Source organism: Lepisma saccharinum, chromosome 1 (genome assembly GCF_977018435.1).
Source record: "Lepisma saccharinum chromosome 1, izLepSacc3.1, whole genome shotgun sequence".
In the NCBI taxonomy this organism is placed as follows: domain Eukaryota; kingdom Metazoa; phylum Arthropoda; class Insecta; order Zygentoma; family Lepismatidae; genus Lepisma; species Lepisma saccharinum.
In genome coordinates this window covers 179,184,390-179,198,430 of record NC_139229.1, presented here as the reverse complement: position 1 = coordinate 179,198,430, position 14,041 = coordinate 179,184,390, and the positions used below count along the sequence as shown (strand labels likewise).

The 14,041-nt window shown below is 40.7% G+C and overlaps 2 protein-coding genes across 3 annotated transcripts in view; both read right to left on the bottom strand.

The window, feature by feature from the left end:
• Positions 1-8,253, bottom strand: part of LOC146004616 (RNA-binding protein 28) — a 42,331-nt gene extending 34,078 nt beyond the window's left edge. Inside the window, exons 1-2 of one of the 2 annotated variants that reach the window (XM_083143492.1) lie at positions 8,034-8,253; positions 3,858-4,009 (exon numbers count right to left, since the gene is read on the bottom strand). In XM_083143492.1, coding sequence (XP_082999618.1) covers positions 3,858-4,009; positions 8,034-8,094 — 213 coding nt within the window. In that variant the 5' untranslated portion in view covers positions 8,095-8,253. Of the gene's footprint in view, positions 1-3,857; positions 4,010-7,849; positions 7,871-8,033 lie in introns of those variants that run through there. The other variant, XM_083143502.1, reaches the window with a different exon arrangement.
• Positions 8,254-12,646: 4,393 nt separating this feature from the next.
• LOC145987425 (uncharacterized) lies at positions 12,647-13,180 on the bottom strand. Its single transcript, XM_083121896.1, has one exon. The coding sequence runs from the start codon at positions 13,178-13,180 to the stop codon at positions 12,647-12,649; it is 534 nt and encodes a 177-aa protein (XP_082978022.1).
• Between the last annotated feature and the right edge of the window lie 861 nt (positions 13,181-14,041).

Below are 14,041 nucleotides of genomic sequence, written 5' to 3'. Positions count from 1 at the left end.
TAATCAAAATCTAATTATTGATAACAACTCATTTGAAACAGTTTCCAAATTCAAATACTTAGGAGTAATATTAACAAATGAAAATTATATTAAAGAGGAAATAAAAAGTAGGCTTAATTCAGGAAATGAATGTTACTTCTCTCTTCATAAACTTTTGTCTTCTCGTTTAATATCTAAGAAACTAAAAGTTAAAATATACAAAACAGTAATTTTGCCTGTAGTATTATATGGATGTGAAACTTGGCCCCTTACATTAAAAGAGGAACATAAATTGAGAGTATTTGAAAATAAGATCCTGAGGAAAATCTTTGGACCTAAAACGGATAAGGAGACAGGTGAGTGGAGAAGGTTACATAATTTAGAACTACATAATTTGTATTCATGTCCAGATATTATTAGAATAATTAAATCAAGAAGACTTAGGTGGGCAGGCCATGTGGCACGAATGGGAGAGGAAAGAGGAGTTTACAGGATTCTTGTTGGGAAACCTGATGGTAAGAGACCTGTAGGAAGGCCAAGACGAAGATGGAGGGACAACGTTGAGATGGACCTAAGGAAAATGGGTGGGGATGGAAAAGAGTATATAGAACTTGCTCAAGATAGGGAAAGATGGATGGCTGTGTTGCTGTAGCCATGAACCTTCGAGTTTAAGAAGGCTAGAGAGTTAGTTAGTTAGTAATTGAACCAAAAGTTGAACCCCCCCCCTTTTACGTGAGCTATATACCGCGTGAGGCACCTAAAAGTACCACCTGAAATAGCGAAGAAATCAGAAGCAGTAGCGATGTGAGGTTTGCGGGAAACAATAATATCAAATGGGGCTCGTAAATCGGAGGTATGGGGTGGGTCGAAAAATATCGACAAATGGGGCATCTGGAGCAAAGTCATATTTTTTAAAATGGAACGATATACAATAACATGCATAATATAAAAAAGCACACGCAGAGAAACACAACGCCGTTGGTCTCATGCATCTACTGCACATAGGAACGAAGATATGGCCATGTGAAAATATGTAAACAAACTAACAAGTGGCCCACTTGACCGTCAGTACCACGGCATGTAAGACTTCTCAGGTGCCTGACAGAACTGCCTTTACGCAGAGCAAGTTTTGATAACAGGTCCACGAGATCGTGTTAGTTCATGGCAAGCAGTCGTAGTGGTAAGAGCGAAGATTATGGTGTTCACAAACAGAAAAAGCGGACATGATCCTGATTTATGGGGAATGCCGAAATAATGCCTCAGAAGCCTACCGTGTGTACGCAGAGAGATATCCGGACAGACGACAGCCATCTCGACGTCTGTTTGGTAAGTTATTTATTAAATTAAGAGACACCAGAAGTGTAACACCACTAGCACGTGTGCGGAACAAGCCAACTACAGGTGAGGCAGGTGCAACAAATGTTCTCGCCGCTGTTGCTGTGAATCCGCACGTTAGCTCCCGTGAAATTGGCAGGGATGCTGGGAGGAGTCAGCGAAGTGTATTGCGGATTCTGCACACACACAAGTTTCACCCATATCATATCTCCCTCCATCAAGAACTTCACGAGAATGATTTTGTGGACCGTGTTCGGTTTTGCACATGGATGTTACGACACGACACACCCGATTTGTCACGTATCCTCTTCACTGACGAGGCAACTTTTACCAATCATGGAAATGTCAACCTAAGGAACATGCACTATTGGTCGGTGACAAATCCACATTGGCTTTGCCAAGTGGAACGTCAGCACCCATGGAGTGTGAACATGTGGTGTGGTATAGTGGGTGAACATCTCATTGGCCCTTTTTTTATGCAAGGGACACTGAATGCTGACCGATACATACAGTTTTTACAACATGAACTGCTTGTACTATTGGAGGACATACCACTTCAGACAAGGAGGGAAATGTGGTACCAACATGACGGGTGCCCAGCTCACAGTGCAAGACGCGCTACAGCATGTGTGGAAAATACATTTCCAAATCATTGGATTGAACGTGGAGGGCCTGTCAAATGGCTGGCTCGTTCCCCAGATTTGACATCGTTAGACTTTTTCCTGTGGGGAAAGCTGAAGGACATTGTCTACCGGGATGTGCCAACAACTCCAGAGGATATGCAACACCGTATTACTGCGGCCTGTAGGGACATTCCCTACGAGATGCTACATTCTGTGCAACGATCTTTGCGTGGGCGCCTCGTTGCCTGTATCGCAGCTGACAGCCACCACTTTGAACACACACTTTGACAGGTTTTCGCTTCTTACGCAGTGGTTCTTCGACATACTGTCATGGTCATTTTCATTATGCTGTAACACTGTCAAATACATGGTGCTGACGATGTCTACTGTATTTTTTCTTCCTTTAACACGTTCTGTCTTCATCTTGTCCAATGGCTTCCGACATCTCATACTTGTACATGCCGTGGTACTGACGGTCAAGTGGGCCACTTGTTAGTTTGTTTACATATTTTCACATGGCCATATCTTCGTTCCTATGTGCAGTAGATGCACGAGACCAACGGCGTTGTGTTTCTCTGTGTGTGTGCTCTTTTATATTATGCATGTTATTGTATATCGTTCCATTTTAAAAAATATGACTTTGCTCCAGATGCCCCATTTGTCGATATTTTTCGACCCACCCCATACCTCCGATTTACGAGCCCCATTTGATATTATTGTTTCCCGCAAACCTCACATCGCTACTGCTTCTGGTTTCTTCGCTATTTCAGGTGGTACTTTTAGGTGCCTCACGTGGTATATGCCCATGAGTGTAAAGTCAAGTCCAGAAAGTATTACCTGTTTGGTAATTTTAAAAAGGAACTAAAGAAGTTAGTTGATCAAAACTTTCTTACTTAAGTACCTTGAACTTTTTTCTAATATGCACCCATGGCACTGAAGCACTTATTGTACCTTCACACAAGTTTTTGTGTACCCTTGTCATACACTTCTGCAGTCATTCCATTGAGAAATGCTGTTATTGTTCGCCGGAGCTCGTCCTTGTCATCACAGAGTTTTCCTCTTAATGAATTCCTTTAATTTTGTAACTGATGATAATCGCTAGAGGCAAGAGCGGGGATTTAGGCCAGGTGCTCCAAAACTTCTTCAATTCTTTATTACAAATTGGTACTACACTCTGGACATGGCTCGTATATACAGAACCAATTTTATCTCAATTACCATTCCATGGACAGAATGTGATATTCGAAATATTATGAGAACATCCTTTCTACGTATGGTTTTCAGAAACCAAATACATAAAATATGATTCTTTAACAACACAAAATCACTAAATATCTACGTGGAATTCACGTGTCTTCACATGGACTCTCGATCAAAAATACTCCTTCTATGATTTAATTCAAAAACCAAGAGTACAGTTCCATAATTTAAATAACAATCATCAGAATCATAGACTCGCTTCCCCGATGGTGTAGTGGTAACATACTTACCTTGTAATAAAATAGTCCCAGATTCAATGCCTCGTGGAGGCACAGAGTGAATGGTTCGGATCCCACTTCAAACTGTAGACCCAGTCCTGATTAGCATATCTGTGCATAAAGTAGACTTAAAAACAAATTCAAACTCAATAATCATATTCTGAAATATGTGATCTTAAAGACCAGTGTTGTGACAAGAACCATGTTAAACCAAAACTAGTTGCTGGGTAACCAATTTGCTGTCCTAGTCTATGAAGTAAGAGGCCTTTCTAGTGGAAATTCTAGCTCCATGTGAGATGGACTTTAGGCCATCATATCCAAGTGGTTAAGAACCCATTTCAATGTATGTGGAGTTCTCAAAAAAAATATTTATCAATCTCCGTATAAAGTGGAATTCAGAGGTTTATGCAAGTAAGAATTAAGATGATACTTATACACACACCTGAAATGAAAGGTTTCGAACAATCAACCTTCCCTGGTTCTTTGATTTCCACATCCTTTCCCCCTTGGCTTTTCTTCCTGGCTTTGCATATTTTTTTCTTTGCATACCAGAAGAAGCAGAATCATCATTTACCGGTGCCTGTACCATTGTTCCTGAAATGATAGTGTAAATAGCTACATTATGAAAAAAAAATATGTAATGTACAAAAATATAACGAAGAATTTATCAAATATTTATTACAAAGTTTGCATCAATTCATGGGCAACTGTTTTGATGATGTATATTAACACTAATCACAAATAAACAAAACAAATATATTGCATCCTTCAAATATATATATATATATAAAAAAAACCTTTCAAAATTCAATAACAATACTAAATGTTATTCCTTACAAACATCAATTTCCCATTAAAGTACACAAGCCAATATTAAATCTCAAAAATCATGGTGACGTAAAAGTCTAGCAGTGAGGGAAAACATTTGGTAATATTATACAACTCAGAACTTGGGTTGCGTAAACAACAGTTGGTTTAGATAGTAGAGCATCATTTGCAACCTGCAAAACATCAACCACAATGTCAATTCTGACTTGTTATCTTTGGTCATTTTATAATGGTAAGTAACTTAATTATTATTTTTTACTGTTTTCACTAATATTACCAACATATTGTGCTTTTATGTGTTTTAATACAGAGTGATACAATGAAGTGTAGATGGCCATGTCGGCGTTTCCGCTATGGCAAGAGGTGTGCTTGCAGCAGTATGTTGGCATTGTAGAGTGTCGATGAAGCAAGCACACAAGTCTCCATAATTATTTCAAAAAAATTGATTTACCGTTGATTTACTTTATTTAACAATGCACATTTATGAAACATTAGGGAACAGCCCGTCTGCTGCTATTGTGGAATATTGTGTTGTGTACTACATTCACTTGGGTGAAGCCTTCGGGCTGTTCTGCTTCACGCTAAGGTAACAGACATACTTTACTTCGCAATAACAGATTTCCGCAAGCTAAAAAGAACTGAAAACATTTATAAACAACAAAATTTTTATAAACCATGAAAATGTTCCACTTTCTCGAGGGGGCACATAGGGTTTATGGTACTCCTTCACCAGACTCCATACACACATATATTTCAATAACACTTTTAATAATATTTCAGCACTATTCCTGGCAATGGTTCCAAATGTTTAATGACTATTTCAAGAAAGACTAAGTATTACAGAATTGTATAAATGTTTCTTACAGTAAACTTGAATCTTGCTGAGTCATCACGGCCCAAGTTCCTTTCGTTTTTATTGTGATTTTATCATGCTACATATTCAGGGCTCAAAAAATCCAGGTCACCATGGCGACTAGAAATTTCAGCCTGGCGACTGATCTTTTGCTGTAATATTGCCATTTTTCAAGTTTGCATGTACGAAATTCTGAAAACTCCCAAGTTAAAATTGCAGTACTGCGTAAGTTAGCAAATTATTTTTTTTATCAACGTTGTGAACATTTCATAGAATAAATAACAATTTCTTACTCTTTGTCCCCCCCCCCCATTTCTGGCTTTCTCACATGATTTAGCGATGTTTTGAATACAGTGATTCTCAGCTTCTTATAGATGGATTGATTTGCTTTATTTTATTTTGCTTTCTTTTTTGCCACTTTTGACTTCTTTGTGAAGATGGGGATGAGTGATGATATGATCAATGAACACTCAAAAACATCCATGCTCAGGCCGGGATTCAAACCTGTGACCCCTGGCATCGTAGCATGATGTGCTAACCACTCTGCCACTAGGGCTGGCTCACCTTCTTATAGTATGCACAATTGCTAGTAGGTGGTTTTCTGGTGCCTGATTTTCAGAGTTGGCACCTAGCTTTGAAGAAGATTTTTCGGTAAGAGTCTAGTTTACGTCCTTTTCCTAAGGAATACGTGTCATATATCTTTGGAAAGGTTATTGTATAAGGAATTCAACAAAGTAAATCCCAAGGCGAGGAAAGATTTCGTGGAGGGGAAAATCGAGAAAAACTGATGTTGTCCGGAAATGCGTGATTGAACGTACTGAGGACATTTTTCGATGATGAAGCACATATTTAGGGGTGAAATGAGTGCTAATGGAACCTAACCTAACCTCGTAGGCATACCTCGTTCCCGTGAATGGTTCGTGGGGCTATCCGAGAATGGTGTGTGGAGCTACGAATACTTTTTTCGAAACCAATTTTTAACTATTGAAACCTTTGCGTGGCCCTACCTAACCTATCCACGTGCCAATGGTTCGTGGGGCTAGCGCCAATGGTTCGTGGGGCTAGCGCCAATGGTTCGTGGGGCTAGCGCCAATGGTTCGCAATTATTTCCAATTTCTACATCCTCATAAAAACACACCAAATTTTAACCGAAACATATATTCTCTTTCTTACCTTTCCATTATACATATTTCCCGTGTTCAACCAAAAACTCCACCGGATCCTCCACACCCGGCACAAACTTTACAACACACCCACCACACGTCATTCTCCAAACCCTCGATTCACAGTTCTAACTCATCCCAAACGCAGACAGTTCGAAACACTGGATACCAACAAAACACAATCACGACACGTCATGATAGTCACGACGGTGTATGGAGGTGATGGTGTATGAAGGTGTACAAACTTGATGCTATACGAAGATGTACGCGCCAAACGCTATCTTCGTCGGAGAATTAATTTTCAACGAACAACATCAATTTCAGCTATGAAACATTGAAACATCACACCTTCCCGATGTTCGACAATGCTACAGGAACTTATTACGGTAAGTAGTCTCTTCTGTAAAAATAAATAAATGTGTCCGAAGGATAGTAAACTAGTACCCTTATGTTATAAGGAATTCAACAACGTAAATCCCAAAGGGAGGAAAAATTTCCTGAAGGAGTGAATCGAGAAAAAACGATGTCCGGATATGCGTAATTGAACGTACTGAGGAATTTTTTAGATGATGAAGCACATATTTAGGGGTGAAATTAGTGCTAATGGAACCTAACCTAACAGGCCTAACCTAACCTCGTAGGCATACCTCGACCCCGTGAATGGATAGTGGGGCTATCGTGAACAGAAAGTGTAAAAAGCAAAAGATACTTACCCGAAGAGATGCCGGGTGCTGCACCACGATTGCGCACCGCGAACGCAAAGAAGCAATCACCATGCAGATAAGGACGTAAAGTAGAGTCTAGCCCCAATTTTAGCTTAAAAACCTTTTGTGAATAGTTTGTGCGGCATTTATTGGTTCATAAGTTTGGAAACACTGCACATCAGCTGACGACAGACAACGTGAGTCAAGATTTGCCCGCCGAATTAGCAACGACCAATAAATGATTATAATGTTAAAAATAACGCTTTTTTCATGGAAAAAAAAGTGATTCCCAGCTTGAAAAATGTTCCGGTATGCATATGAGGTAAGTAGCAATGATTTATATTTGAAAATAAACGAGTTTAATGTGTCTCCGGCTTATACTACTGTTACCGATGCATCATCTTAACACACGGAACATTGCATTCTAGTGCAGAAAGTAAATGGCGGGGGCAAAAACAGCGTGTCGGACAGAGATTTTCGCAGAAAACAACACGCATTCACATTAAAATGGAGCAAATCTTCATTCAGGAACTTCCACAACGCTAAAGAAAATGATTTCCGTAAGTACTTTCTCCTGTAGATTTCAAGGAATCCGTTTCCCTCACATGATAATGTTACCCAGAATCGATAATGTTACCCAGAATCGGTAAGTAAAAAAAAAAAAAAAAAAAAAAAAAAACGTGCGAGAGGTGTTGTTCGGAGATCTAATTGATACCCAAATTTTAACAGCAGATTCGTGATTACGAGGCCAAAATTAGTGAGTATGCCGAAATCAACTCGTATTGTGATGCTGGTATAATCTCGTAGACTTTTGTGATATATAAATATTTTTACAGGCGGCAGATGCATACCGAAGCTACCGTAGTTCTTCCATTTCTCTACAAACCTATAAAGAGTTACGGTGGGGTCCGTAGATGGTCATGGTCATTCCAATGAGCACGAAAAAATTCTACCTTGCACGTTTATTGATACGTGTCTATTCCAGTGCAAGTGTGATTTTATGGCACATTGACTCAGAGAGTTCTCGCATTTTTCTATAATAAAGCCAAATACAAACAAATAGGACTGACCTGGATTCTCCACGTTTTCCCAATAACGCATTTTCGAGGGTTTCTTACGAAAATATGTCATATTTATCAAAGTGAATTGATACGCTTCATGTCGAAAAACATGGCCATGGATTACTAAGAGCAGTGTTGCCACAACAATCTAAAGGGACAATTTCCCTTTCGAATGAACGTACTTTCCCCTATTAGTACAATTTCCCCCTTGATCTGACTGAACAAATTCGCGATTCAAAAATTCACACTGTGCTGGCATGACATCTGTCTGCAGATTGTGAAACTAAGATCCTTCGAGCCTCGGCAGTCCACAGTCCGAATGTTATCGCAAGAATTGACGATTTCTGCCGTTACTCACCAAATGGCGCTGATGCCCGACTGATCTGCTTCTACCGAGATGCTTCTAATGGAGGTAAACATTACGATTGAGAGCCTTGATTTATGTATGTAAGTGTTCCAAACACTTCTTTCGTTGAGAAAGATTCATTTCAACGCAATTGGAATGAAGAATCTACAGATAAGTTTACTTAAGGCGAGGAGGGACAATTTCCCCTTGGTCTTTCTCGCTGGGGCAGCTGCTGATCACTGTTGCCAACTTCGCTCTTTTGAAGCCAGATCTGGCTCTTTCGTGCACTCGTTTGACTGTGAACTGTGGCACCCGCCCTCTGCCCCACAATGGTGCCACCACTGGCTCCGGCCCATAAATACCACCAACCTTTGCCATGAGTGTACATTTTGCACGTGACGTGATATTCATATATAGGCTGCGTCACCCACCCCCTCTTTCCTCCCCAGGTATTTTTATATGTAGCTCTCTGGCTAAGGTGAATCCTTTATTTTTTATTTCATATGAGTGTCAATGGATTATTGAGATGGGTGATGCCGCCAAATCTAGGCGGTGAAAACTAAGAAAGAATAAATTGCCATCACTTTAAAGCTAACGGTAATAGCAGAACCCCCACCCCTCTGACAATTAAAATTACCCTAGTACGCACTTTATGTGGCCGCGGTGGCTCAGTCGGTAACGCGTCTGACTACCATGCTCAAGGTCCCGGGTTCGATCCCCGGCCGGTTCAAATCCGGGAACTTTTCTAACGGTGGAAGCGGCCCCGGCGCCCACCCAGCGTCGAATAACATGGGTACCTGGGGGAAACCCTGGGGGGGTAAAGGCGGTCAGGGGCGTGATGCTGATCACATCACCCCCACTCACGACCGGATCAAGAAAGTGTGGGGCGTTACCCCCACACCCCCTATACGCCTTCATGGCGTGGTGCTATGCACAGGGGAACACTTTACCTTTTTACCTAGTAGGCACTTTATGCAGCCTTCGTTAATCTAGCTCCTTGAAAGTCCTCTTTAGCTATATTAATGGTGAAATTTAGCTCTATTATGCACATCAGGTTTGGCAACACTGCCAGGATGGCGTAGGAGGCAAGGAGAAATGCACCAGGCTTATGGGACCATTATTTTATTCGTTCTCTCGGGAATATCAAACATCCGATGACGTAGAAAAGTACATGGACGGAAAAAGGACACGTAGAACTATGTCATAGCAGTAGGAAAAGTCGAAACTCCCATTTGATGAGCCGTAACTTGAAGTTGAAGTTGATGTCCCATAAGGAATACATGGGATTCAGTAAATACTAATTCATCATATTTTTCAAAAATCGTATAAGGCTTAATAATCAACTTAGGAAACCGCTTCCACTTGCCACATGGGGAGAAATTCATACTCTTCATTCCTGCCGGAGATCTTTTTAGTAGCATTTCTCATTCCGACGATATTGGAATAAATGCATGCCTGGTGCGTAATTGTCCCTCTTCGCCTTAAGTCTTCAGGGCGATCATTATTCGTGGAACAGAACAACGCATTGTACTTTCTCAATCTCAAAGCCGGCAGTAGGCTCTATATGTTCTTGCAGGTTTCGCTTTAAATACTCTGGGTAAGAGAGGCACAGCATTTTCGATGACATTTTTTTTAATAGTTCGCGAAATACCAATAAAACTGAGCGATGGAGAGTGGTCCATAGGTTCTCAAATACATGGTGAGGTAGATATTTGTGCGTTGCATTTGGAGTAAGGCATCATTTCTATAATTTTCTTCGTTACAAATCCAGCAATAAGCAAGGGAAGATAGCTGTACCGATTTCTGTCGGGGAACTCCAAAGAAAGTCAATAATAATGAAATAAATAAATTAAAAACGCATCAGAGTGATTAATTTATGCCCTGAATAACTAAACGAAAATAACTTTTGTATGCCACATTAACGTCTCCAGCGGGGGCACTGAGGGGCATCCTTCTCTTCCTGAAAAACTAGTGAAAAATGTTACTTAGTTCATTGTGTTTTTTACGTGAAAAGTAAAATAAATATCTCCGTTGTTTACCCCCTCCCTAAAAGAAGTGTTATTTTCCCTGCTGGAAAATGATTGCTTATCCCCTCTCCCTTGAAAGAAACATTTCGTTTGCACGAAGGTACCTTATGGTATGAAGTTAGGGCTTCATGCATTCTCGATCTCGGTCATAATGAAAGTGATGTAATCAGCAGCATACTCCAGCCGTATTTATTCACCCAGGGCTGTACCCACTGATGTGAACCTGGGTGAGAGCCAGACCCTCTTTTGCAGGAACACCGATAGAAAAAAATTTCCAGAGATGACCAAACAGCAATCGAACCAGGTCCCCCACGTGGTAGTCTGAAGCCCTAATGACGACCACTGCGGTTACTTCTTCCGTAATTAATGTATTCTAAATTCACAGCAAAGCGAAAGAATTCTCTTACTTTTAAAATAATACACAGCAGAATGTGACCGACAAAAACTTTTCAAGTTTTTTTTCGGCATTCAATGAAAACACGGGCCAAACTTCCAGCGGCAAAGTTGATTATAAATATTTGAAGTTTCTTTTGGAGTAAATCCCAGGTTATCATGATTATTCATTCATGTAAGAGCACTTTTCGCCGCTACTTTGGAAGTCAAACTAATATTTCTAAATAGCTTACATTTTACAGCTGTTCTTGTCCCATAACTTCGAAAATACACAACATAACACCAGAGGCGTAACCACGAATTTTTGTCTGCGGGGGCAAGTACCAGGATAAACGTACCAATAATAATAATAATAATTTTAAGAATAGTAATGCTAAAAATAATTATTATTATTTTAATAATGATAAAGCTAATAATAATAATAATCTTATTATTATAAGAATTATAATGTTATTATTATAACATTATTATTATTGTTATTATTATTAATTTGCTTTATTTTACTTCGCTTCTTGTGCCACTTTTGGCTAATTTGCGAAGATGGGGATGAGAGATGATATGGTGAAATTGATGAATGAACACTCGCAAACATCCATGCCCAAGCTAGAATTCGAACCCGGGACCAACATTATTATTATTATCATTATTAATAGTAGTAGCAGTAGTAAAAGTAGTAGTAGTATCAAAGACGTTATTACCCTCGTAAATTATCCAAAAATAGGTAGAAGTTGGTGTAAAAGTAAAATAAAGCAAATCAATCGATCAATACATAAACTTGATAAGATGAAGAAAAATAGGTATTGCGAGCGAAGCGAGCAAGAAAATTTTATGAAAAGTATTTTTATTTGCATAAAATTTGAAGTTGTGGGCGGTAATTGCCCCCGGCAGGTACACTTGGCCGTCAATGTTTGCCCCCCCTTGCCCCCTAGAACTCATTTCGGTCCAAGGTTGGAGCATTGCCCCCCCTGTGGTTGCTCCACTGCACAACACTTAACCATCCATTGACTACCATCGTAAATGCACACAACACAGCCGCAGTTTCAAAGTCCGCTTAGCACCAGTCGATGTCGAGCGCCTATAGCGGAGAAAAGTGGAGTTTCGGCCAGCACAGAAAATCGTATTTGGCGGATTTTTCCATTGCTGACTGTGGAAATAGATACTCTCGCCCACAAGTTCTTTGTTTGCGTTCCGGACCGTACAGGACCAAAACTGAATGTAGAACCTGTCCGGCTGTGAAGGACCAGAAATGAATGATGATCCAAACCGGTAGGATCTAAATGTAAGTGAAATTGTAGGTACCACTTACATCTCTCTGGTATGGATTGTGTCGCTACAGGGCAAAGTTCACCGCGATCCTCTTGGTAGTTGTAAAGAAAACACAGGCACACACACTGATAACTATAACTATGTATTATAAGGTATATGCACATAACACTTGATTACACTTCCCATGCACTCCTGACTAGGGGAAACTGTTTACACGAAGTTGCAGCTGGGGTTACAACAACGCGCCACTAATGAAGCGTAGCCACGTTGGGCTTACGGTATCCATAATTATCCGCGACGGTTTCTGGCTGTGTCCCGAGTGGCCTCTCTACGCACACTGGCTGGAAGTAACTACCGCGCTAAGATGGCGGCAACTAGACACCGCGCTAAGATTGAATTAGCCAATGGGAGTGCAGGTTACTTAAGGCATTTGAAATACACAAATAAACAATTGAAGCTATATGCAATATAAAATATATAAAGAAAGAATAAACATGGTTACTTTTATAGATAAATCTCCAACATACTCCCCCCCGTTGGAATGTTCACATCCAACCTAACACTAGGGGATACATTATCAATGTTTTAGCTCATGGAGCGTCTTCTTCCCAATGTGGTAAAGGCAAAATTTTGCTTAATGCTCTCTTGTAGACTCCGTCTCTAGTACGAACGGTGACTACGCGCACTAGGTTATCCCTTCCCGGAAACACTTCTTGGATGACGCCGACTCTCCACGAGAGTGGTGGAAGATTGTCCTCCTTTAATAGCACTGGTGTGCCAGGCTTCAAATTCGACTGAACGGCTGTCCATTTCTGTCGCTGCTGCAGGCTATGCAGGTAGTCCTGAGACCACTTCCTCCATACTCGCTGCTGGAACTGCTGTATGCGCTGCCATCTGGATAATCTGTTGGCAGCCAGATCTGTAATGTTTGGTTCAGGAAATGAGGTTAGAGGACCTCCAATAAGAAAATGACCAGGGGTAATGTAGCTGAATTCATCATGAGAATCAGGGAGTGTGGAAAGAGGACGGGAGTTGAGGCAGGCCTCTATTTGGCATAGCAGAGTTACTAGTTCTTCGTATGTTAGCACGGCGTTTCCTACTACTCTTCGAAGATGGTATTTCATAGACTTCACTGCACTTTCAAAAATCCCGCCGAATGATGGACTGCGTGGTGGAGAATACTTCCATTGGAAATTCTCTTCTGCTGCAAATCTGTTAATGTCCTTGTTGAATTCTTGTGATTGAAAGAGTTTACGTAATTCCTGCAATTCATTTTTAGCACCATGGAACGTCTTAGCATTGTCGCTAAAAATACTTGCACACTTTCCTCTTCTCGCGGTGAAGCGTAGTAGAGCTGCGATGAAGGCTTGTGATGTCAAGTCTGAGACAATCTCTAGATGAATTGCCCTTGTGGCAAGACAAGTGAAAACTGCAATGTAGCATTTTCTTGTGGATCTGCTTCTTGCGGCTCCGGTCTTGATGTGGTATGGCCCTGCGTAATCAACGCCTACGTGATGGAATGCCTTGCTGGGTCTCACTCTACTGGAGGGTAACTGCCCCATCAGCTGCTGGGCGGCTGAAGCCTTCAAACGATAGCATATGTTGCACTGATGAATGATCTGTTTGACCACCTGTCGTATGCGAGGTATCCAGTATTTCTCACGAAGTGATGATATGAGAAGCTGTGGACCAGCATGCATAAGTCTCTTGTGTTCTGATGCTATCAGAATTTTCGCGAAATGACTCTTTGGATGAAGAATAATTTGATGCTTGCTTTGGAATTCCAGTTCACTGTTTTCCAATCTTCCTCCGACACGAATTACTTTTTCATTGTCGAGAAATGGATGAAGGTTCCTCAAAATGCTTTTGTTGTGTACTTGCTGCTTGTCAGACAAATCTTTGATTTCCTGAGAGAAGAATGCGCGTTGTGTTATCTTGATGCAGGCAAGTGTGGCGCCTTGAATTTCAAAGGTGGTAAGGTCTTC

Coding starts and splice junctions, on each gene's coding strand:
- LOC145987425 (XM_083121896.1), bottom strand. CDS start 13,180: ATGAAATACCATCTTCGAAGAGTAGTAGGAAACGCCGTGCTAACATAC.